Source organism: Anser anser (genome assembly GCF_964211835.1).
Source record: "Anser anser genome assembly, contig: SUPER_W_unloc_7, whole genome shotgun sequence".
NCBI classification, from domain to species: domain Eukaryota; kingdom Metazoa; phylum Chordata; class Aves; order Anseriformes; family Anatidae; genus Anser; species Anser anser.
Window position 1 is genome coordinate 120,327 of NW_028154225.1, and position 23,968 is coordinate 144,294.

General features: G+C 42.2%; 2 protein-coding genes across 11 annotated transcripts in view; one reads left to right on the top strand and one right to left on the bottom strand.

Moving 5' to 3' along the window:
* The window catches only part of LOC310888947 (mothers against decapentaplegic homolog 2-like), a 93,235-nt gene that overhangs the window by 39,636 nt on the left and 29,631 nt on the right, over nt 1-23,968 (bottom strand). For 8 of the 10 annotated variants that reach the window (XM_083852612.1, XM_083852611.1, XM_083852610.1 and 5 more), the window contains exon 2: nt 19,706-19,998. In XM_083852612.1, coding sequence (XP_083708738.1) covers nt 19,706-19,941 — 236 coding nt within the window. In that variant the 5' untranslated portion in view covers nt 19,942-19,998. Of the gene's footprint in view, nt 1-19,705; nt 19,999-20,367; nt 21,064-22,313; nt 23,965-23,968 lie in introns of those variants that run through there. The other 2 variants (XM_083852615.1, XM_083852613.1) reach the window with 2 other exon arrangements.
* Nucleotides 1-23,968, top strand: part of LOC310888949 (uncharacterized protein) — a 389,701-nt gene that overhangs the window by 24,877 nt on the left and 340,856 nt on the right. The window lies entirely within an intron of this gene.

The window sequence follows — 23,968 nt, forward strand, 5'->3', positions numbered from 1 at the left end:
GCCACCTCAGCTTGGTGTTGCCTAATCAGGTTCAGTTCCTCAGCACAGCTAAAAGCCAGAGGTACCAATTTGCAGGATCCAAGTGCTGTCCAAATAGCTGTGACCACAGCAAACAAGCTGACACTGCACTGCATACACTCCAAGATATCCCTGTACTTTCCCCAAGTGCATTTGCAAAATAGATAATACACATAGGGACAAAGGTGGTAGGTCTTGTCAATGATATCCAGTTGTGCAGAGATGCTTTTTTTATTGAAGGCTATAGCTGAAAGAACCTGAAGTCAGCACAATTTTAAACAGTAGTGTGTGTGTATCAGAATAGTTACACATGTAATACACACACCAACCTAAACAGGTATCTACTACTGTGAATTTAATCTTTTTCCTGAGTGACACATTGAACAAAGTAACCCTCTTACCACTAAAACTGTTCACAGTATTGGAAACACTGCACGCTTTAGATACTTTCTTTGTACTAAATGAAGTACTTGCAACAAACACTGTGGGAAAGGAATTTGCAGGGAGCTTTGCGCTGTTTCACACGTCCCTGAGTTAGAGATAATGAGGAAAACAGCAGTAGAACCAAAAACTTGAGCAAGGTCGAGATAAAGTAAATTGGCTACAGTGTTAAAGATGAGCTTTGGGCAGTGGCCAACTGCTGGCTGGCTCAAGGCACGTGTCTGAGGGTCTCTAACCAATTGTAAGACAGATTTGAGTGCGTAGACAGCGCATGGGGCTATGGGGAAAGTATATGTAGTGGTGAAAAATGGCAATAAAGGTCTCCTGTTCAAGAGCCATCAGGAGTCCGTGTCTTGCATCTCTTCAAAACACTGCATCAGATGCAAGTTAGGTGGAACCACTCCAAAAGACATTTACATATCAAGTAGTTGAAGCTCTCTATAGAAATTAGTAAATATTGTCACAGCTCAAGCATAACTGAAATTCCATGTTATTCTTCAGTCCTGCAAAGAAACAGGATGGTTGTACAGGAGCTGGAAGGCATGGAGTTGACAGTCTCTTCCCTAACTGAATTGGTAGCACTAGAAAGATGAAAAATAAAATTTGAAAAGCGAATTTCATCACATTAGCCCAAGTCTGCATTACTCAGGAATCATTACATAAAGGTCTTGGACACTGACCTCCCCTATTTGTTAGGTACTACACCTGAACTCCCAATTTTTTTCCTGGACCATACTCTTCAGAGTCTACAGCCAGTAATAGGTTTGCAAGTTCACTTTCAAGGTAATGCTTTCCATTCATCTTTCTCCTACACCTTAACCTCAACAGGCCTGTCTACCACCAAAGGTTAGAACACTAAAATAGTCACCAGACTTACAGAATCCCATTTTCTCATAAGAAAGGAGCAAATTACATTGCCTTAATATTACTTATGGCTGCTTCTGTAAAGTTTGCCTCAGAAAACAGGTTAAAGTCTATAGACTGAAGACCTGTATCCTTTTTTTTTTAATTTAATTATATAAGATCTTAAGTCTAAGACCTTATACACAACACAGAGAACTAGAAAACAAGAACACAGTTATATTAACTTAAGCTCCGGTTCAGCACTGGTATAGCTGGATCAAAGTTGCACTCCTGTGAAGACACTGTCCTTTACTCCACTGATACTAAGGATCAACTGGTAGATGAAAACTGAATCCTTCCTCCTCTTCTGCTGGTTTCTTCCTGATGACCACTGGGGTTCAAGAACCCATAAAGCTCAGAGGGATACATACAAAGGGGTAAACCGAACCTTTGGAACAAGGGTCTTGAAGATAACAGGAAAGATGGATTTGAAATGCTGAGAGATAATATAGATTAATCAAGATCAACAATCAAAGATTCATGACTTACGTAGAAGATTATATTCAGCACAGTTAACCTCCTATGAAATCTGCCTGATCACAGTTTCCTTAATTCCGGGTTTCAAAGGAAATTATGTGTAGCTACTTTTATATTCCAACTTCACAGTCCTTCCTACATACTGGCAGCTTGCATTTCTCCATATTACAGCCTAAAACATCTGCATCAGCCAGCAGCAATACCAATTACACTACCTGTGTTTGCAAACAGTATCTCAGCTAGCTGTACAGCCAGTTGTCTGAACAAAAGCTTCCTGTAAAGTGTACTTTGGCTCACTTAAATGCCTCAGCTACTGAATTATATGTTGCTCGTAGTTTATTTTCCCCATGCTGGGGTGGCAGGGAGAAGGTTATCTACACTCAGATCTGTTCTCAGTTAGAAAACATTAAACAGATCTGCAATAGCAATGCAAATTTTAAGTTACTTTCATGAGATCTACCCTACTCCTCTTTGGATCCTGCATTGTTTTGCATCCCAGCAGAACTGACCAGTCTTTTTGCTTACATTTCCATCAGCCTACATTACAGTGACAAAATATCATCTGCTCACTTAAATATAAATAAGCAGACATACACATTCATCAACTGGCATGACTCAAAGCTATAGCAGTACATTTCTGTTTGTGAATATTGTGAAGTAACACATCTCAATCTCTTTTTCTTGCTACAGTGTAAAGACTTGGGAATTTAGTATGAAATGATTTTTCTAAGCATCAGCTCGAGTGATGAGCTAGTATCTTGACCAATGCTGAATAAAAAGCACAAGCCTGAATTCCTCTTAAAAATCATTTAGACAAATCTGCAGTGGCACTCATTAAAAGGAGCTGGACATGACTCTTCCAATGAGACTGTTCTGTGATAGACATGAGTAGAGAAGCAGACCACTAGGAAAGGAAAAAAAAGAAATTCAGTTAAAGGATCGTATTAGCAACCAGAGTAAACAGATACTCGAAGAGAAGTATAGGTGGGCAGTTAGACAGCTACCAGATTCTCCCATTCTTCAAAAGGAAGCAGCAGAGCCTGTTAAGTATAGGAAAAGGATATTAAGTAATGTCTAAAGGAGACCTGGACTGCAGAAGAGAAAGCTCTTACAGAACTGAGAGTTTTCTCTCTCAGCACAAACTCAACAAAACAACAGCAATGCTGGCAGCTGGGCACTCAGCTCCAACAATTATGAGTGCTTCCTCAAGTACCTCCAACCCCTTTGATTTACTTCTATTTGTAAGTGGCCCTCGATACATTAAAAAAAGCTTTGTTCCACCTCTCCCCCAGAATCCAAAAACCAGACCTTTCTTCCAGCATATGCAACACAGATTATTTGTTCAGAACAGTAACTGTACCTTTTCTCCCTGCCTCCTTCCTCCCCACACAAACACTGAAGATGTACTACAGCCAAGAAATGTTTACAAATGTGCATACTGAGTGGAATATAAGTCAGGAACCATTACACAACTCTCCTCTTAATCAGAGCCCTTTCAAGAAAAAGCAGCTGACATTGAATTTTGTATTTGATGTAACAGTTTTTTTAATGTATCACAAAATTCAGCATTTGAACTGTGGAAAATGACTCAAGTAACCTTCCTTATAAGTAGATCTATGCTAAAAAATAAACACATCAAAATAACCAGAAAAGCAGGAGCCACGGGATACAGTTAAACTCTCTAACACTATGTGAAAGAGTAGAAAAAATGTCCTTGAACAATGCCATTTACTTTAGCTTAAATTCTGAGGATGTCCACATGGGACACAGAAGTGGAAGGTGAGGTACAAAAGAGACTCTGTTAGAGGCCAACAGCAGGGCCACCCATTGCTCAGAGCAGGGCCAGCAGCTGGTTTCTCCGAGCTGTGGTGCTTTTACTCAGGTGGGCAGCCAAGCCCCACCACAACCACTCTCTCACTCCCCCTCCTCAAAGAGGAATGGGGAAAAAATACGATGAAAAGGGCTCAAGGGTTGAGATAAGGACGAGGAGATCACACAGTAATTATCATGACGGGCAAAACAGACTCAGCATAGGGAGATAGTCAGATTTATTGCCTATTACTAACAAGCTAGAGAAGCGAGAAACAAAGGAAAGAAACTGAAAGCACCTTCCCCCCCATCCACCCTTCTTCCACCTCCTCCCCCCGAGCGGCACAGGGGAATGGGGGTTATGGTCAGTCTATAGCGCTTCTTCTCCACCGCTCCTTCTCAGTCACTCTCGTCCCCTGTGCTGTGGGGTCCCTCCCATGGGATGCAGTCCTTGCTGAACTGATCCAGCGTGGGCTTCCCACAGACAGCAGCTCTTCAAGAACTGCTCCAGATATGGGTCCGTACCACAGGGTCCGTCCCTCAGGAGCAAACTGCTCCAACCTGGATCCCCCACAGGCAGCAGCTCCTGCCAGGTCACCTGCTCCTGCATGGGCTCCTCTCCACAGGCTACAGGTCCGGCCCGGAATCTGCTCCAGCAGGGGTCTTCCAGAGGCTGCAGTCTCCATCGGTGCAGGTCCACCTGCTCCACCGTGGTACTCCATGGGCTGCAGGGGGACAGCCTGCTTCACCACGGGCCTCACCACAGGCCGCAGGGGACTTCTGCTCCGGCGCCTGGAGCACCTCTCCCCCTCCTTCTTCACTGACCTTGGCACCTGCAAGGCTGTTTCTCACTCCTCTCACTCTCCCAGCTGCTGTGTGGCACAGCGTGTTTTTTCCCCGTCTTAAATATGCTCTCACAGAGGCGCAAAGAACATCACCTATTGGCTCAGCTCTGGTCAGCAGTGGGGCCCTTACCAAACATGGGGCAGCTTCTAGATCCTTCTCACAGAAGCCACCCCTATGGCCCCCTGCTACCAAAACCTTGCCACATAAACCTACTACACCAGCCCTGCATAGTGCCAGGCCAGCCACTCAGCTCAATGAACAGCATCTGCTTCTCTTGCCTTTTCTCAAGGTACACTTCTTCCTGGTCACATGTTCAACAAACTGCCAACAAAAGCAAAAGTACAGATATAAGGCCCCTTCAAAGCACTTTATTCTCCCTTCTCCCAAATCTCGATGTGCTAGCCCAGTGCTGTCAGACAAAATGAAGCAGCCATCAACAACGAGCATTACCTTTATTTTTTCCCTTCAATACCAGGAGATGCTTGGATGGATAGCATCTCACAGTTCAAGAACATTTTTTCTAGGGTGCCATGGCAACCAAGTAGAAGGAAACCATTTATTTTTCTTGCTGTCCACATGGTCTGTTTAGATGCACATCTTATCAAGGGGTCTTCACTCCCCATTCAAAGCCAGGCAGAGAGCAACCTGCAAACTTGTAAGCTTCCAAAGAGCAAGGTCAGGCAGCACAGAGATGGTGCTCAGGACCAAGAAACAGACAGCACACAGCACAGATCAGCCTCTCTTAATAGTCAGCAGAGAGCTGGCCACAAGTCTAAGCCTTGTACTAGGGAGACTGAATGCAGGGAGCACGCAAAAGCAGCCTATGGAAATCATAAGCTAACAGCTCTACTGGGAAACTTGCCCTACAGTTCCCTACTCCAATGTAACTGCTTTGAGCAGCTGCAACTTATATCTCATGAACTCTGAGCAAACTTGCTGGCAATAAGACGAACCACAAGGTAGGTTTAGCCCTCCTAATGAAATATTCAAAAAAGCCATCAAAAAGTGACTTTGAGAAGCCCCATGTCCAGTGTGAGTTACAAATGTACAACAGCATTCACAACAGCACCTCCCTGAGACTAACCAGGCAGAAAAAAGTAGACCAATGCATAACCCCACAAACTCTAAGAACGCAGGTTTGTACTTTGAGATGTCATTTCTGAAATGACAACTCTGAATTCCTATGCTGCTTTCATTTGTTCAACTACTGTATCCAATAAAAGCTTTCTGACTGCTAAATTATTCTGCAGTTTCTCCCACTACCCTCAGAAATGTAAATACAGCACTTCAACTAGGACAGAAGCATGTAATTTTGAAATTCCCACAGCTGGAAGTACTGTGTTCATTGTGTGTCTGAGTGTTATTATTGGAGTAAAGGAAGACAGAGACATGTTCTGAAAATGTTCGTTTACGAAATAACCTTTCAGAGCTCTGGGTAGCTGATGAGATGTTGCATGCAGCTATGAAGCAAATATGCTCAGCAACTCAGCCTGAAAAACCACCATCTGTCCTCCACTCTTGTACCACCTCTATTAAAACAGTTGAGCAATTCCTTTCTAATTATTAGATTACCACTGAGTTGTTTCAACTAAAGAGAGATGACTAGCACAGTCTTCTAGAAAAGGAGCGATGTCAATCTATTAAAAAAACTTTTACTTAGAAGTTACATGAACAACCTAATGATTCATCTCATTTCACACCACATGTAGTTACCTTTTCATTTTTCTGTTTCCTATTAGGAAGCAACGTCATGCCGTGAGTTAAGATGACACCCAACGCAGCTCCACAGATTGACACTCTGCATCATCCTTAACAGGGACTAAGGTGAAGGCAAACCTGAACAGAATCAAGAGTACCAAAGGACAACGGATCTTTACAGAAAGCCATATCACAACACTGGCTGAGCTGTCCACAACAAATGGCTCTGCTAACAGTTGATGGCAATCTCAGAGGTCGTACTTTCAAAAGACAAACAGAGCTCAGCATACACATTTCAGGACTAGCTCCGCACAAATATTCAAAGATGACCTTTGTCTCAAGTTCTCCAACCACTATTAGTCAGAGTAGGTGAAAGCTTTTCCCATGAGCTACCAGGTACAGCTACCAAGGGCAAAGTCAAATAATCTCTCTCAAGCAGCCTGTCCCCCTCCACGTGGGTAAGCACTGTGAGTGGGCTGTTTTACAACTGGTGGACAGCAGAAGAACTGAAGATGTGACATTGTGATTAACTATCTCAAACTAGTGGGTATTTGGGGTGGTGAGGAAGAGGGATTAGCTGTGCAAGACATTTATCTTAGCCACACTGCCTGAAAAATATGCTAACTTGGCAGAAGATTGCTGTTAGAACAACAGTTACAGGAATCTTTTAATACTTCATTTCAAACCAAAACTGCTTCTGGACAGCTTCCCCTATGGATTAAAAACCCACCTTGTGAAACCCAGGAAGACAAGTGAACACAGGACATATATTAAAGTGCTCAACACAGCAAAGCCACCATAGCAGAAAGACTCCTGCTGCAGCCTACACCAGATGTGGGCACACCTATCAAAAAACTGGTGACACTTTGAGAGAAGATGCTGACCTTAATCCATGTCCAAACGAGTATCTTTAGAGATGAGGAATAAAAAAAAGAAATCAAAGAAACTGAAGTATTAACATAACTAAGGTCCCCAGTACATGCAGAATTCCCTGCAAGTAAGAGGAGTTGAATGAAGGTAAGGTTTGAGCCATAGAGAAAGCTTCCCCGGGCAACATACTGGGGAGAAGAACTGAATGGCACCTGTGCTGTGACTGTTACAGCAAATTGATATACGCAAATATAAAAATTAACTGAAGCCAGTCAATTGCATTGCCTTCACTCACAGCAATGCCTGTATTTTATTAGAAATATTAAAGAAAATTCATAATCATCAAGGAAGGCATAAAAAGGCTTAAAGAAGTATCACTGTTCAGGTACAAGAAAGCAATTTTTTTTTTTAAATGAACTTAGCTTGTTTGCTGAGATACTGCATGGCCTTCCATGTTGAGTAAAAGCAAAAATCAGTCAGCCAAGGTGCCTGGCTACAGGCCTCTATTCTCCTCAGGCCCAGAACAGAATATGGGACCCCATATCAGACATTAATGACAGAAAACTTGAGTACACATGGGACAGATCCCTTAGAATACAAATCAAAGCCTATTTCTTGAGCTTCACTGCCTAGAGCTAGGCAAAAAGGAAGCATTAAGATGACAGACAAGTCCTGAAGTACTTGGCATCTTGTTCACGATCCATACCCAGAACACACAACTGCAGACAATGCCTACAAGCACTCTTGCCTCACTTGCAGTTGCTTAACAGCTGAAGTACTTTCTGAGGACATCCAATAGTTTTCCTCTTCCTCACTCTACTTGTCAGGTGTCAACCCTGATCCACCAGCACCTGCCCTGTGCTGATGTGGCAGTTACCCTGCTCTCTCCCTGTACTACTGCAGCCAAAGATCAGAGTTTGAGAATATCAGCATTCAAGTAAACAGATAGCTTCTCAGTGCAAAAGAACTGGTTAAATCCTTCTGGGAAAGGCTGGTTACTGGAGAAAAACACCAAAGGGTCTCCACCTGAGGAACACATATTCCAGCTCTGGGCCACAGTAAAAATCTCATCACTGAGCAGGATATTACAGCATTTTTAAAATGTCTGTCACCAACGCAATTTGCCACAGGCACAATCCCATTGGCAGTAGGCCTTCTGTTCTCCACCTATATTCATCTCACTGAAAGACATGGGGAACAGCAAAACACTGAACTCTAAACACTAGCAGACTGATGCCTTGTCAAAGCAGTAAGACAGATACATTGGACATAAGCAAAACAGACAAGTTAGGTAAGTGAACAAAGAGGTATTTTCATTATTAGCTGTGTGAAATTCACCAGAACGGACACAGCTAAGTTCCGTCCTTGCTATGACCTTTAAGTTTATATTCAAGCTCCCCTCACTGTTACAGAAAGGGACATGTTTATTACAGAAAGATAGAACTACCAGTAAGTTTTGGGGAGCAGATGCTGTGCTGCTGCAGACTTACACAAATACATCTAGGTTCAGAAGGTGCTCTTAAAAAGTGTAGTTAGTCCATGAAATTAACATTTGAGTGACCTATTAAAGAGAAAACTCAACCAAACACCTAAAAGTCAAGCACTGCTTCAAACACAGCTTTCCACAACAGAGCTGAAAGACTCCAGATCAGTTGACAGATTTTCTTCATGTTCAAGGTTTCAGAACTACAGCATGAGTTAAAGTTATTTTAAATATCAACAGAGGAACTTGACCTGAAGCCTCCCACAAAACTAAGAGGAAGCAAAGACCAGTTCTGGAATGTAACTCACCAATTCAACTCAACAGTAACCTTAAAAATACACATTTAAGCAACACTGAGTTTACTACTTTTGTATCTGGCTTCTACCTATCCAGTAGGTAAGAAAAGAAACTGAGCACACAAAGAAATGCTCAGTTTACCTCCAATTACAGACAAAGACTCCAAGTGAAAATTTTTAATTCCTGACCTATCAGAACTTGCTTGCACATTTCAGAATAAAAAGCCACGATTTGGGGAATCTTTTTCTGAACAAACGCTGAAGTCAGATTACTGTGCAGCACTCGTCCAAGGGGATTTCCCTGATCTCCTTGTTCTTCTGCCAATTCTGAAGTATATGCAGTGAGATGTGAACCTACTCCAGCTTCTGATTGTTCTCTTGTATCCTACTGGTCTGCTTCAAACAATGCAGCATGACACAGGCCAACGAAAGCTGTTCATGATGAGACTATAGCATTGTATACAGTAAATTTCAGAAGTTTGCCACCAACCAGCACAGCAACCAAGTCAGAGTAAGTGAGCAGTAACAAGCAGTAAACAAGACATGGGAAATTGCTTTTATTAAATTGGCAGGTGTAGATTACAAGTAAGATTAAATCAGTAGGGAACCCATTAACTGGCTAACTGGCTATTTGTGTTCAAAGCTGCAGCAGTAAGAGAACTGCAGCATGTTGTTTATTCTATAAATTCTTCCTAGACTGTCTGATCTACACAATTTGGAAGTTTTTCCTATAAAACTGCTCTGTCATAAAACATTCACATTAGTAAACAGTGCTCAGGTGTTTTGTTACAGTACTAAGAAAACTAAACTGGCTGACTTCTACAAAACAGGAATATAACGAGGAGAGGAATCTTTACCACACTGAATAGCTGGCCTGATAAAGACACTAATTACCACAGCAAGCCAGTGAATAGTTTAGCACTGACTTGGGCTGATTAAAGCCTCAGTTTCTTTACTGAGGAAAAATAAATACTATTTATGAGGTTATTTGAGGCTTAATATTGACAATAAAGCACAGTCAATATATTCTTCTTGAATTACCAAGATGTCTTCTTAATGATAAGATAAGGTGTCATATACAGATATTATTCCTGCTAGTTATAGCTTGGTACTAGGATCTACTGAGTGATAAGTTGCTAAAGTAAACGCAAATCACCATTTTTCGTTTGCCTAAACTTCCACAACCCCAGCATCCCTTCTTAATCTGGCACAAATACTTAACAGAATATAAATCAAGCTAATTTAAACACTTTTTTGATTCTGACTCCTGACCGTCTCTTCCTGCTTCTTACCACTAAAGCCATCTTAATGAGGAACAACAGTTACTTGAAGATAAAGAACTTTCACAGATTCCAACAGCTTTTCACCCCTAAATTTGCTTTCCATATCAGTAATGCTCCAGTAGGAACAATGCCTTAAACTCACTCCCCAACCCAATCATCTTATACTGAAAAATGACAAGTTAGAAGTTGGTACGGTCACCCAAGAAATGGCAGCAGAGCCAGGACTAGAATCCACATCTCCCTAGACTGTATCCAGTGCTCCAGTTAGTACTAACAAGGTCTTCAAATTCAGCAATTTTTCCTCCTGATTCAAAAGGCAAGCTCTTTTTAACTATGCAGCATTTTACTATTGGCTAGTATCTTGCACATTTACATTTTTACATGTTGCTCTGCCTCAAATGACATGCCAATACTTTCTGATTGGCATACCAACTCTAAAAAATTATGTGGGTAAGTCATGTGACTTCCTGAATTGCATAACCTTAAATTTGGCAGCCCTAAGTTTCTTTGTTTAATGCTCTAAGACTTCCTTTTTCAGGATGACATCAATATTATAAGATGCGGTAATTTGAACTATGTCTACAGTAAAGTTTCATCTTAGTTAACAGCAATTCAGTCCTCAATATCATCACAGCTGTGCAAAAATCAAGAGTAATATTTAATAAATCCTTACTCAATTACATTATAACAAGTCACCACTCTTAATTTCAATTAATGCTACTTTAGAAGGCTAGAAAATTTCAATTTTCAAATTCATCTTTTAAAGAGTGACTTACCTACACTACAACAAAGCTCCTGAATGCCATGATATACACTGCCTGGACAGCTCCCTACTCATATTCTTCTGCATCCAGATACTAGGAATAAGGTCTTGCTGCAAAGCAGACAGTTGAGAAGAGCTGGTAAAGGAATAAGTTATTAGAAAACAAACACTTCTGTTCACGAGTCCTGCATCCTACCCTACATCACAAAGACAATAATGCTATGAATCAAACAAAGCAAACAAAATTTAACTTTAGGCTACAATGTGTAAGTTAAATAAAAAGGGCTAGAGAAAGGAGAGTGGCAGTACTCAACTTCTTGCCTTGCTCTGCTCTGAGCATTCGCTATACTCTGTCACAGCCCAATCATCCCAATCCATAACAGTTCTTTAAAAAACAGTACCACAAGACAGCGTTGACCGGTTCACAAAAGCAGATTTTCAGTAACGAACGCTCAAAGCACTGTTTTCACAATCAAGCTTCGAAGAGGCATTCATTTAAAGCTAGTTTCTGAAGACAAGAACACAAGTTGTGCAGTTATTCAGCTCCCTTGAGTAAACATTTTAAAAATATACAAAGCATGAATATTAATGCCAGACAAATTGGTACTTCCACAGTTAGGTGTTGTTAAACCATAGTTAACTGATCTGAACCAACCTAAGTTATTTTTCATTCAGCAGCCTAAAAGAAACTGAGAAAATTGTGAATGACCACTAGCAGATACTTGGTTCTAATTTCTAAGTTTAGTTTTGTGAAAAGACACCAATTAAACTGACATAAGATAGTTTTGAAGTTCAAGGAAATGCATAATAAGTTTTCAAGCAGACGTAGGTAGCATCACCAATACTGTCTTACTAATTGCTCACCTCAGGTTTACAACTTCAGCTTCATGGAGACTGGAAATCAAACTCAATATGAATTTTATTTCTCATTATATGCCCACGCAGCACCTAATGGTTCTGCAACCCAGAGCTTACACACGTCATTTTAAATATATATGTAATTATGGCCACTGTACTTCTGTCTACAGCCATAAACCTACCAACCCGGGTCTCAGGAAACTAAGAGGGACTGGGCACTTTTCTTTGGAGAGGAGATGGTCTTGGAACACCAGGCTCCAGCTTCTGCCACCTGGTTCTGAGGAAGACCCCAAGGAAATCTATGAGCACTGTTGTTTTCTGTGTGCTAACCCAGGCTGCACAACACAGCACTACAGAGCATGCACCAGGTGAAAGTTGTCACCATGAAATTACTAAAAAAACAATGCAGATTAGAAAACACTGCAAAATATCAGAAAGTATCCCCAAAATCAACTGCTTTGCACTTGCCACTTTCAGCAACAGCTATTTTTCTCCTACACAATTAGCTGTGTGTGTTGTCTGTTTGAGCGATGCAGGTAGGCTTTTACCTGGCTAGCAGCCAGCAAAGAGGTATCTCACACCACAGGAAGCCATTGCAAAGCAATGTCAGTCCATCCTTACTACCCTGCAGAGGTCAGAGCCCAGCCCCATGCATTTAGAAAGCACCGAGATCTTTCTTTAGTCTTCCATGGAGAACATGGAGACAACGTTCAAGTCCCACCATAATTACAGAACTGATAAGAGCAGAGGCAAATTGATCCTCCTGCTACACCTTTCCAGCACACGCATCTAAAGTTCTCACAGCACCAGCTATCAAGAGGAGGAACAGGAGATTTTGAAGCTGATCTTGGCTAACACTCCACAAAGTCTCAGCCATCTTCTTCCATGCTTTTAGAAAACATCTCTCTGGCTTTGTTTTAAAGCATAATTTTCACTGAAACTGCAACAACAGAAAAGCAGACAGGGCTCTTCTTCACCTGCAATAATTCTGTCACAAGAAAAAAGACTTAAGATGCTCAACTATAGTCTTCAAACATTTATGGAATTGATTTACACGTAAGTGAATGTGTAGACTGAAATAGGGGATATGGTTTGAGAATGTTCTTTATATGCAGCAGTTCTCAGCTTGTGAGCTATGATTAAGAATTAATGTCCATCCCCAACTCAAATAGAGAATTATTAAAACTCCACTACAAACTAACAGAGGGTGCCAAGTTCTGTGGCTGGGAAAACAGACTTCCCCTCTGTCTGGTTAGCAATGTTATTTTAGGATTCACCGTACCAATCCAACTGCCTGCTGTTGTCCTCTTAGCTAACGTGCTCACAGCTTTGCAGCAGATGTTGGAACTCTAACACTGTTTCCAGAGGAACCACTCCCCTGCTCCCCAGCATAATTGGGGAAGTCACCCATATTTTATAGCCTTAACATGAGAAGAAGCAAAGGAATTTCTATATTGCTGTTGCTGAAGTACCCCATTTTGGGGAAAGATCTTAAAAACTTGAGACCAATCTATTCTAGAAGCCAGGTTAGCTTGACAGCTCTGCTCTAGTGGCGATCAAAATCATCCTTAAAACTAGGTTACTGCATGCAATCACTTTCCCAACAAACATCCCCAGGGAACTTAAAAAAAAAAAAAAGAAAGCCTGTGCTACCAGTTAGTATGCTGAATAAAAAAGTGAGCTTTTGTCCTTGTTTCAGCTAGGATAGAGTTAACTTTCCTCCTAGTAGCTGGTAGGGTGCTATGTCTTGGATTAGGATGAGAAGAGCGCTGATAACATGCTGATGTTTTAATTGTTGCAGAGCAGTGTTTACACCAGGCCAAGGACTTTTCAGCTTCTCGCTCTGTCCTGCCAGCGAGCAGGCTGGGGGTGCAGCAGGAGCTGGGAGGGGACAGACCCAGGACAGCTGACCCAAACTGGCCAAAGGGGTATTCCATACCATCTGACGTCATGCTAAACAATATATAGGGGTGGCTGGCCGGGGTGGGGGGCCGGCTGCTCAGGGATAGGCTGGGCATCGGTCAGCGGGTGGTGAGCAATTGCATTGTGCATCACTTGTTTCGTACACATTATTAGTAGGAGTACTATTATCATTATTATTATTATTTTCCTTTCTTCCCTGTCCTAATAAACTGTCTTTATCTCAACCCACAGGCTTTCATTTCTTTCTGATTCTCTCCCCCATCCCAGAGAGGGAGTGGGGAGGGTGAGCAAAGAGCTGTGTGGTGCTTAGCTGCCAACCAGGTTAAGCCACAACAGCTTTACACCTAAATTATAAATGACTTTATTCAGTTATCTGAAGAAAAAGGCACCAAAATCTCAATTTAAACCATTTGCTTGCTCTCAACCAACAGTTCCAAGCTACCTGTCCATCTTTAAGAATGTTTTATCTTTGCCCAATTTATTTCCACTGTTACCTCCTTTGTAAATACTTGTAATCAACATTATTTAGCTCCATCTATGGAGGCCAAGGTTAAGTAATACAAGAGCCAACTTTCAGAAAACAATTTTAACATGCACAATGAGCTATGCCTAGGCTGCTTATCTTAGCCATACTGCAGGGCAAGCAAGCAAGCGAGTATCACTGGCATGCAAGAAAAATTCAGAGTTGCTTTGGAGAATTTGGATCACATCAGGTAGTCTTGCCTCCAGGTGCTCAGTAAACTTTCAGCATATCGTGCAGTTCCAAGAATCTCAATCCTTGTAGAATGCATCAGCAATACAACAAAATTAAGATGCTGGATTTATTTCCTGAACAGTGTAAGTATAAGAACAAAGGAAATCTAGTGTCAGAGATCAATAGCATTAATCACTTTTACATTAAGAGTAGGCTTTTAGGCTCAGAAGAAGTAACAAAAGAAACTCCTGGATATGCAGATTTTTGCTTCATAAAAAAATACAGCCTTCAGAAGTAGCCTACATATATACACGCTGACATTCTGATTTAAGGAAAAAATGGTATTAAAATCATCTTCTGTCTGCAATGCTTGGAACAAATACCATCACCATAGTATTTCCTCAGGAGAACTTGGGTGCGATCAGTTCCATGACAGCAATTTAGAGTTACCACCATTCACTGTTGGTGGAACTGAAAAATATGCAACAGGTACAGCTTTAAAATATTTCATCCTAACAAGCTCAGCAGGTAGCTTGTAATCTCAATGCCAACCAACCACTTCACGTGCAATTGTCTGCTTTGCATTTTATCCAACACTCCCTTGAAGTCTTCTATATTCCCAAAACCACAGAGCCCACCGGGGGGGGGGGGGTCTTCTCTGACTGATTGGCAAAGACACAGAATTCGCCTCATATTTGAAGCGGAAGCTAGGTGCTTTAGAAGTTTACTTGTTGGCTATAAATCAGCCACACTCTTCAAAACAACTGCAAGATTTGTGCCCCTCGTTTTCTCTCATATTTAAGTCAGAATCAAGAGGCTGCCAAAAAAAAGCCAAAGCAAGCTTCTGAAAAATCAGGAAACATAGAGGGATGCTATCCCTTATATTGAGCAAGAAGGGCAGAAGACAGATAAGACTACATTTTCCACATTCATATCAAACTTAAGCAAGAACAACTATTTTGCAGATAGCACCTTCTAAAACTCTAATGGCACAGCAGGCTGGAAAGCAAGGGTCTGACAGGAATATCAGCCTTCCCCCTCTGCACTGGGAGCAAGTGCTTCATTTCACTTAAGACTCTAAAGCACCCTACTAGCACCCTAGAAAAGAATCCTTGAATTGGGATTTAAAGAAGTTGGTCTTAAAACCTTACTTCAGCCAGTACACACTGCCACATCACTTTCCCATCGATATTCAACATCATTTTTCTCTTGTGCCAGAGATTCCTCTACTATCAAGCAGTAATAAGATTTGCCTCCTCCACAGAAACTCAAGATCTCCCATTAAAACCAAGATTCAAGTGTTAAGTACTGTTCCATACACAGTATCAAAAGCAAGCTTACATATTAACTGTAATATAACTATTAACATCAACACAAATTTGGTCTGTTCAAGAAGAACGTTTGTTCTTTTAAGTTAGAACCAGGAAGTTCTTTGATGCTGTATTAAACCCTTTCAGAGTACTGAGTGAGCACACAAACATCTGGAAAAAAGAAACAGAGGTATACTGTTATAGATGCATCTTTCAGTGCCTCCTCCTCCCAGTCAGCAATAGCCGTATCAGGGCACGCACAAAAGCTCCACTCACTATGCAGAGCTAAAATGAATGAAGACTACAGATGCTTAGATTGATGGGAGGCACCTATCCCTTCTTTATCCTCCTCCATGTACGGCAAAAATAAAGTGCAGCTCTGCACTGAGCTATATCAGGGTCTACCTCTGTTCAAGACTGCACCATGCAGACTGCGCCAGCAGCAGAATTGCCAGCAGTGCGAGGAGATGCAGCAGTGCTCTGTGGGTCCAGCAAGGAGTAAACGGGCACAACACAAGGTGGGACCTGCTGGGGGACAGCAAATGGATTATAACATAAAACAAAGAAGGAACACAGGTGTGCCTGGGGGAGCGCTCCATACTGACAGGTCATCTCTGTTATTACACATCCTTCAAATAAAGCCTTATTAGAGCTGTCACATTAGCCAAGTGTTGGCATAGCAGCAGAATTTAGCATGCACCCATGTAATACTCAGGAAGGACTTAGTTTTGCATTAGTTTTCAGGAACATATGCTCTAGAGAACGAGGCATCACAAAGCAATATAGCCTCAAGACTGGACCCAGCACCGACCCCTGGGGAACACCGCTAGTCACAGGTCTCCAGCCGGACTCTGCGCTGCCGATCACCACCCTCTGAGCTCAGCCAGTCAGCCAGGTCTCAACCCACCTTACCGTCCACTCCTCTATCCCACACTTTCTCAGCTTTGCTAGCAGGATGTCATGGGAGACAGTATCAAAAGCCTTGCTAAAGTCAAGGTAGATGACATCCACTGCTCTCCCCTTGTCTACCCAGCTGGTGATGCCATCATAGAAGACAACGAGGTTGGTCGAGCATGACTTCCTCTTGGTGAATCCATGCTGACTACTCCTCATAACTTTATTCTCTTCCAATTGCTTGGAGATGGCATCCAGAACAAGCTGTTCCAACACCTTTCCAGGGACAGAGGTGAGACTGACTGGCCTGGAGTTTCCCGGATCCTCCTTCTTGCCCTTTTTGAAGACCGGAGTGACATTGGCTATCCTCCAGTCTTCAGGCATCTCTCCTGTTCTCCAGGACCTTTCAAAGATGATAGAGAGCGGTTCGACGATCACCTCTGCCGACTCCCTCATCACACGTGGATGCATCCCATCAGGACCAATGGATTTGTGCGCGTTGAGCCCACTCAGACACTCCCAAACCACTCCCTCGTCAACCAGGGGGGAGCCCTCCATTTCCCAGACCCTTTCTCCTCCCTCCAGGGTTGAGGAGTCCCAGAAGCAAAGAAAGCATTCAGTATCTCCACCTTCTTGGCATCTCCCATTACCAGGACACCCCCCTCGTTCAGCAAGGGACCCACATTATCCCTAGTCTTCCTTTTACTGTTTACATACTTAAAAAAACCCTTCTTATTATCCTTTATCTCTTTTGCAAGCCTCATCTCTAGGTGGGCTTTAGCCTTCCTCGTCGCATCCCTGCAGGCCCTGACAATACTTCTATACTCCTCCCAAGAGGACAGGTCCTTTTTCCACATTTCATAGACCTTCCTCTTCCTTTTGATCTTGTTGATGAGCTCCTTGCTCATCCACACAGGTTTCCTGCCCCCCTTCCCCGATTTCCTACTCTTAGGGATGCACTGATCCTGAGCTTGGAAGAAGTGCTGTTTAAATGTAGCCCAGCTCTCACAAGCACTCTTGCCTTCTAGCAACCTAGCCCATGAGATACCCCCAAGCAGGTCCCGGAAGAGGTTGAAGTTGGCTCTCCAGAAGTCCAGGGTAGCAATCCTGCTACTAGCCTTACTTCTTCCACCAAGTTCCATCTTGAACTCCACCATCTCATGGTTGCTGCGTCCCAACCTTCACATCCCTAACAAGCCCATCCCTGTTGGTAAGGACAAGGTCCAGAAGTACCCCCCGCCTCATCAGCTCCTCTACCACCTGTGTCAGAAAATTGTCTTCAATGCATTGTAGGAACCGTTTGGACTGCTCATGCCTGGCCGAGTTGCTTACCCAACAGATGTCTGGATAATTGAAGTCCCCCATAAGAACCAGCGCCCACGATCATGAGGCTACTACCAGCTGCTTGTAAAAGGCTTCATCGACCTCCTCCTCCTAATCTGGTGACCTGTAGTACACCCCCACAGTGTCCCCCATACCAGCCCACCCCTTAATTCTCACACACAAGCTCCCCACTCATTCTTCACCCTCCCCCAGGCGGAGCTGGGTACACTCTAATTGCTCCCTCACATAAAGGGCAACCCCACCCCCTTGCTTCCCCAGCCTGTCTTTCCTAAAAAAGACATGCCCTCCATGACAGCATTCCAGTCATGCGAGCTGTCCCACCACATCTCAGTGATCGCAACAAGATTGTGGCCCTGCGACTGAACACAGATCTCGAGCTCATCCTATTTCCCATGCTCCGCACATTGGTGTACAGGCACTTGAGGGAAGCAGTGGGCGCAGTTACCCCTGGAGGGATGCAAGAAGAAGATTCCAGATGTATCCTAGTAGGTTCCAATCCTAGTCTACTGATACACACAATGACAAGAAACTCCAATAAATATTTCACTTCTTAGCTGGCAAAAGAAAGCAGAAGGGAAACCCAACAAACTGGGTTTGTTGGACTGCTCCAAGGAAGAAGATACAAGCAGAATGCAACATTATAAACAAAAGGTGAATGGGAAAGAAAGAAGAATTAGTCATTGATCCAGAACACATATATGGTTTTCCCAGGATGTCAAATCTAAAGGAGAATGCTAAAACCATTATCAGGTAACAGCCATAACATATTTGATAGGTGGCAATCATTACTGACACCAGTCAAATATAGCGTGCAGCATGATTAATATGAAGTTTAAAACTCGCTGGGACCAATGTCCTAATGATACAGAAATTAAGGTCATAAACACATGCAGTTTCTCTCCCTTACTAACTATGACATATGTCAAGGGGCTGAGTGCCCAGAATATTCCTGTCACCAGATCCTCCAGCAATTTCATAGAAAGACAAACATCTGTAGAATTTGATATTTATGGAGTACACTTGATGAGCTTACACATGCACCTTTAGTGGAAATTCTGTACAACATGAATCTAGAGCACGTTACATTATACTTACAAACACAACCCCCTTGCCTCTCACACAGCAGTTGCTATGAATTAAGTTGAGAAAGTCAAAGGAGCAGAATGCGAGCCATTCATCTAAATATATATACACACATAAGGAGTGGAAGAGAAGTTCTAGAAATACTTCAAGTTAAATGAAAAGCACTTCCATTAACCAATGACAGATGATAATTACAGTAAATAAACAAGTCTTCAGACAACCTGCCTCCAAAGCTAAAGTTTCCCTTCAAAAGGGAAAATGGATGCAGCTTGTACAACTTAAAACTAGCATATAGAACTGAAAATAATAATTAGATGACTGAAGTGTTGACCAAGGAAAAAGTCTTTTTTTCCCCCAAAGCAGAAGCGTAGCTTCAAACAAGCCCCTCCAATTACAGTGCTGTCAAATAAAAGCATAAAGCAGCGTTATGAACTAAGAGCTATGTGAGTCACCACCAGAACACATACAAATTGGAATCTATGTAGTAACAAACAAAATGTAAAGTTATTACTAAAAATTGACTTGACAGAGCATGTGGTTCAGTTCTAAGAATTGAAGCAAGGGGTACATAAAACCAAAACAGGTTTTAAAGAATTTTTTCAATGAATCAAAAGCATGCAACTGATTCTTTATTCATTTGTTCACGTGACAGCCTAAACATCTGTTTAGTTTCTTAAGAGGTTATAAAAGCTTCAAACGCATCAGCACTTACCTTGGTATTGTCACACATTTTGTATTGCAGTTCTGAGTGGTAATTGCCTTCTCAAGCTCATCCAGCTGTCCTGTTTTCTTTAGCTTCTTGACCAAGCTTTTCACTGCTTTTTCACACCACTTTTCCTCCTGACCATTCTGCTCACCACCACCAGCCCCTCCAGAGCCACCAGCAGATTTTTTCCACCCCAGAAGTCTCTTCACAACTGGTGGAGTGAATGGCAATATGGATGACATGACTTTCACCAGACAGAACACTCAGCACGCAATAAATTAGTGATTCCCGTCTGATCCCTAAAAACACAAACCAAAACAGACACATTAGCACTGAGGTTTCACGAGACACATACCTTGCTTAGGACCTTTCACTACCAAATGCCATAGGACATGGCATCTCAAAACAAGTCAGGTAACAGTTCAGGACTAGTCTGTACATTTGTTACTACGTCAATGAAATTAAACGACAAACTTTCTACAGTCACTCCAGCGGTTAGCTCAGTTTGCTACAGACACCTAGCTTTTCCTCACGTCTTTCCTGGCTAAAGTTTACTTACTTCAGAAATTACAAAACATTAACTTACTTGAATCTAGCTTTGCACCTAGGCTGAGCTGGTTTTAATCATTTACTAAAGTTTTCCCACAAATGACCGACAAATTGCATACCCCGATTTGCACATGCTGCCTATCTCCAAATTAACTTCACAAGCAAAACTGTGTTTGGAGTGCCATTTAACCATAACAAGTTGACAGAAGTCTTTCAGCAGCCAACCATTTGGCAAGCCTTTTTTCATCTTATGATTTAAATAACTACCACTTTTTGTGCCACTGGGGACATGGATTTGAAATTCACTCTGAAGTCTGGTGATGAGCTTATTCCCCTGTTCCAGGTATGCAAATTCCAGAAAGTTACCTTACTTCAAAACCTCAGCACACTTAGCTACATGAGTTAGTTTAGTCAGCTGAAAATACTACAGCTCTAGCTAAGCACTAATGCTACCTTCAGGCTACTTGATCAGAGCTTTCAAGGCAGCTCATGTGCATCCCCATCCTGAGCAGGCACGCTCCTCACTTCTATCCAAAACATACAGCCTCACCTAACTGATGTTTCCTATCTGCAAAACAAAAAAAAAAAATCTGCAAAACAGCGTGGTTCATTTGGGATACTTCAGGCTACATTATTTCTGGGTAATTCATGCTTTATCACGTATTCACAGTTTCAGCAAGAACCAACAAGTCACCAAAAGCTAAATTATATTCCACGGGTAGCTTTAAATCTTAACTTATTGACTTCCACGGAACAGAACATTCAGTAGGAAGGACATTACAGTTTCAACTAAATTACACCTCAGTGAAGCAGCTTTTGAGATCACCTGAAAATATGACCGAAGCAAGGACTGTAGTGGTTCAGGAGACTAAGGTTCTGATTAACAGGGACTTGAGATTAACAACAGCCACTTTATGGAAGTGATTCAAATAACCTATCCTAAATCAAGACATTCGTTTTCATACAAGACTGTAACATGAAAAGAGCTTTCATTCTTTCAGAAGCATTAAGTTATTAGGGAATTGTGGCCAATACATCAGACTGCAAAAGCATTACATTGTAGCCCTGACTACAGAAAACGAGACTAGTAAACCCGATATCCAACATTTTCAGATTAAACACTGAATAGGACACTCAGGCTACAGTTTCCCAAAGAGTCTCCAGCCACAAGTAGCCCAGGTCTCCTTCCTTTCTTCTCCGTGGTCCCACCTATGCACTAACGGCAATACCTCTCCCCAAAGACTCAGGTAGCTGAACAAAAGCCATCATATTTTCTTCCTGAGTTAACATCCTTCCACATTACCAAGTTGCACCAGCTCATACCCAGTACTGTAAGGACCCACACTGATGTTGGGTGAGATACAGAGCGTAAATGGAGACTCTCCTCCAGCCCCAGCCTTCAACGCTGGCATTAGCATCCCCTCTAGCTCTTGAGATGCAACCCAGACGTGTACTGTAATGACAATTTATTCTGGTGGCACAGCCACATTAAGCAGTCTTGCTCCCCTTTCCACATGTTCTGAACTGTTCACAGGGCCAGGAGTAAACCCCTTAGAGCCCTAATTCAGTACCCTGAGTGGCTCCAGAGGTGAAGTGGGAGGCTCACACAGCCTCTGCTGCTGTAAGAAATGCTTGCACGTGGTTTTCAAAAGAGGAAAGGGGACCAGCTGCACAAGGCATGACCTGGGACAGCAGTTACTCTGAACTTCATCACTGAGACTTCAGTTTCTGAGCAGGGCCAACACTGGATGCTTCAGAGGCAAGAAATTCAAAGGGAGCAAACCAAAGGATGATAGCCTATTTTGCTGCAAAGCCCACACTTTCAAACACTGGCAGTTGATGGTTTAATATCTGAATGCTACATTCAGTGCTGACAGATGCAGGCAACAGAGTACCAATATCATTGCTTATCCACATGCCAATTCTTCTCAAGTTTACGGAGCTCACTTACACACAAGACAGGCATTTCCTATTCTTTTGCTTCAAATTTGACCTTTCAGTGTCCCAGAATACTCCCTTGATTGTCAGCCTCATGAAGCACACACTTCAGAAGGGTCACACTTACCACCACAGTAAATTGCCTATTCTTCCAGGCCCTTGAGGCATTCTCAATGTTTTTATCTGATTTTCAGCTTTACAACACCCCTTGAGGTGAGGTATCCAGTCTTGCAGTATTCTTTCCCTTAAAACATCACTGATCTATATATAATTTCCTGTATTCACTTTCTTAAAACAAAGACTACAACTTGCATTTCTGCTTAAGTGCGCATTAACTGATTTAAGTCTTGCGGCAGGAAAAGTTTAAAAAGCCTATACGTTTCAGATTGTCTTTACATTTCAACTCACATTTTTCTGCCATGCTCTGAGGCAAAAATCTCCCTTTATCCATTTTCAAAAGGATGTCAGTTCAGACCTAACTGATCAGAACTTTCCAGATATTTTACTTAGTTTTAACCAGCTCCCTCACATAGACATTTACTAGTTTCTGTACATGTTTCCACAAAGCACAGGTCTATCTGCTACCCCACAGCTGTTTTTACATGAAAGTTTTTTCTGTTGTTTATTTTTGTTTTGATAATGGAATATCCGCACCAAGTCCTTTATTACACCAATTCTCACACCTTACCAGCTGATTTAAAAAAAAACATACACCACAGCTGCAGACTAAGATTCTGGGAGGCTTTAACTTCTGTCTAACTATGGCTACACCACGTCAAGGTTTTGCCAGGAGCATCAGTAAGAATTTCAGCAAGTTATTCCAGTTATAGCCCTATTATCTTTCAAAGGCCAAGCAGAGAGAATGTGACCCAAGTAGGGCAGGACTTGATTCACCTCAATACTTCAGCCAACTGTGAGGAATACTCATAGGAGACTATTTCAACCAGTTTAATTTATGCAAAAAGTTGCACCCTTCTCCATGCCTAGAGAAGACACTAGGAAACACACTGCACAATTAGGTTGAAGGTCAGATGAATCTAAATTATGCAAGGAAAAAGCAACAATAAAGCAGTTAAAGAAATACCCTACTTGGTCCAAAGAGTGGTGCACCCCGCCTAATGCCTCATCTCCAGCAGTGGCAAAAGGATATGCTATCCAAGGCAAGCACATGAGCCTTGCTGGTTTACATAGTCTGTTCCCTCCGTAACACTTCAGCATCTAAAATTGCTGTAGCAGGAATATTAAATGCTACCTTCCCACTTGCTCCCTTTAGCAGGCATTTATGGACCTGTTGTCCATGAATTCATCTAACCACTTCCTGAACCTGCCTCTACAACCCCTTGTGGCAGACAGCACCAGAATTTAACATCCAGTTTTTAAAGAAGTATTTTGGGATGTTTTAATTTGATCTCTTCCAAGTTTCAGACTGTGCCCCTTGTTCTTGTGCAAGCTTTGCTGAAGAACCATTTGTATTCATCTTGTCCACAAGCTTCGTGATTCTGTACATTTGAATCACGTCCCTCCCACAAACAGAGGACTGTCAGCCTTTTGTGGCAAACAAAGTATCTGAACACTGCTCACATAGTTTGGGAAGCTCCCGTGAACAGATGCCAAGCCTGAAGTTTTCCTTCTCCAATTAAGTTACAAGCACTTGAAGGCATGGCAGAGGGAGTGATCTAAAGACCACAGAAAAGTTACACGAGACTACAGCTAACATCTTTTCAGTCACAGTACACTAAAGCTCTCCACAACAGCATTACAAGAAAAAGCACAAAGATTTAT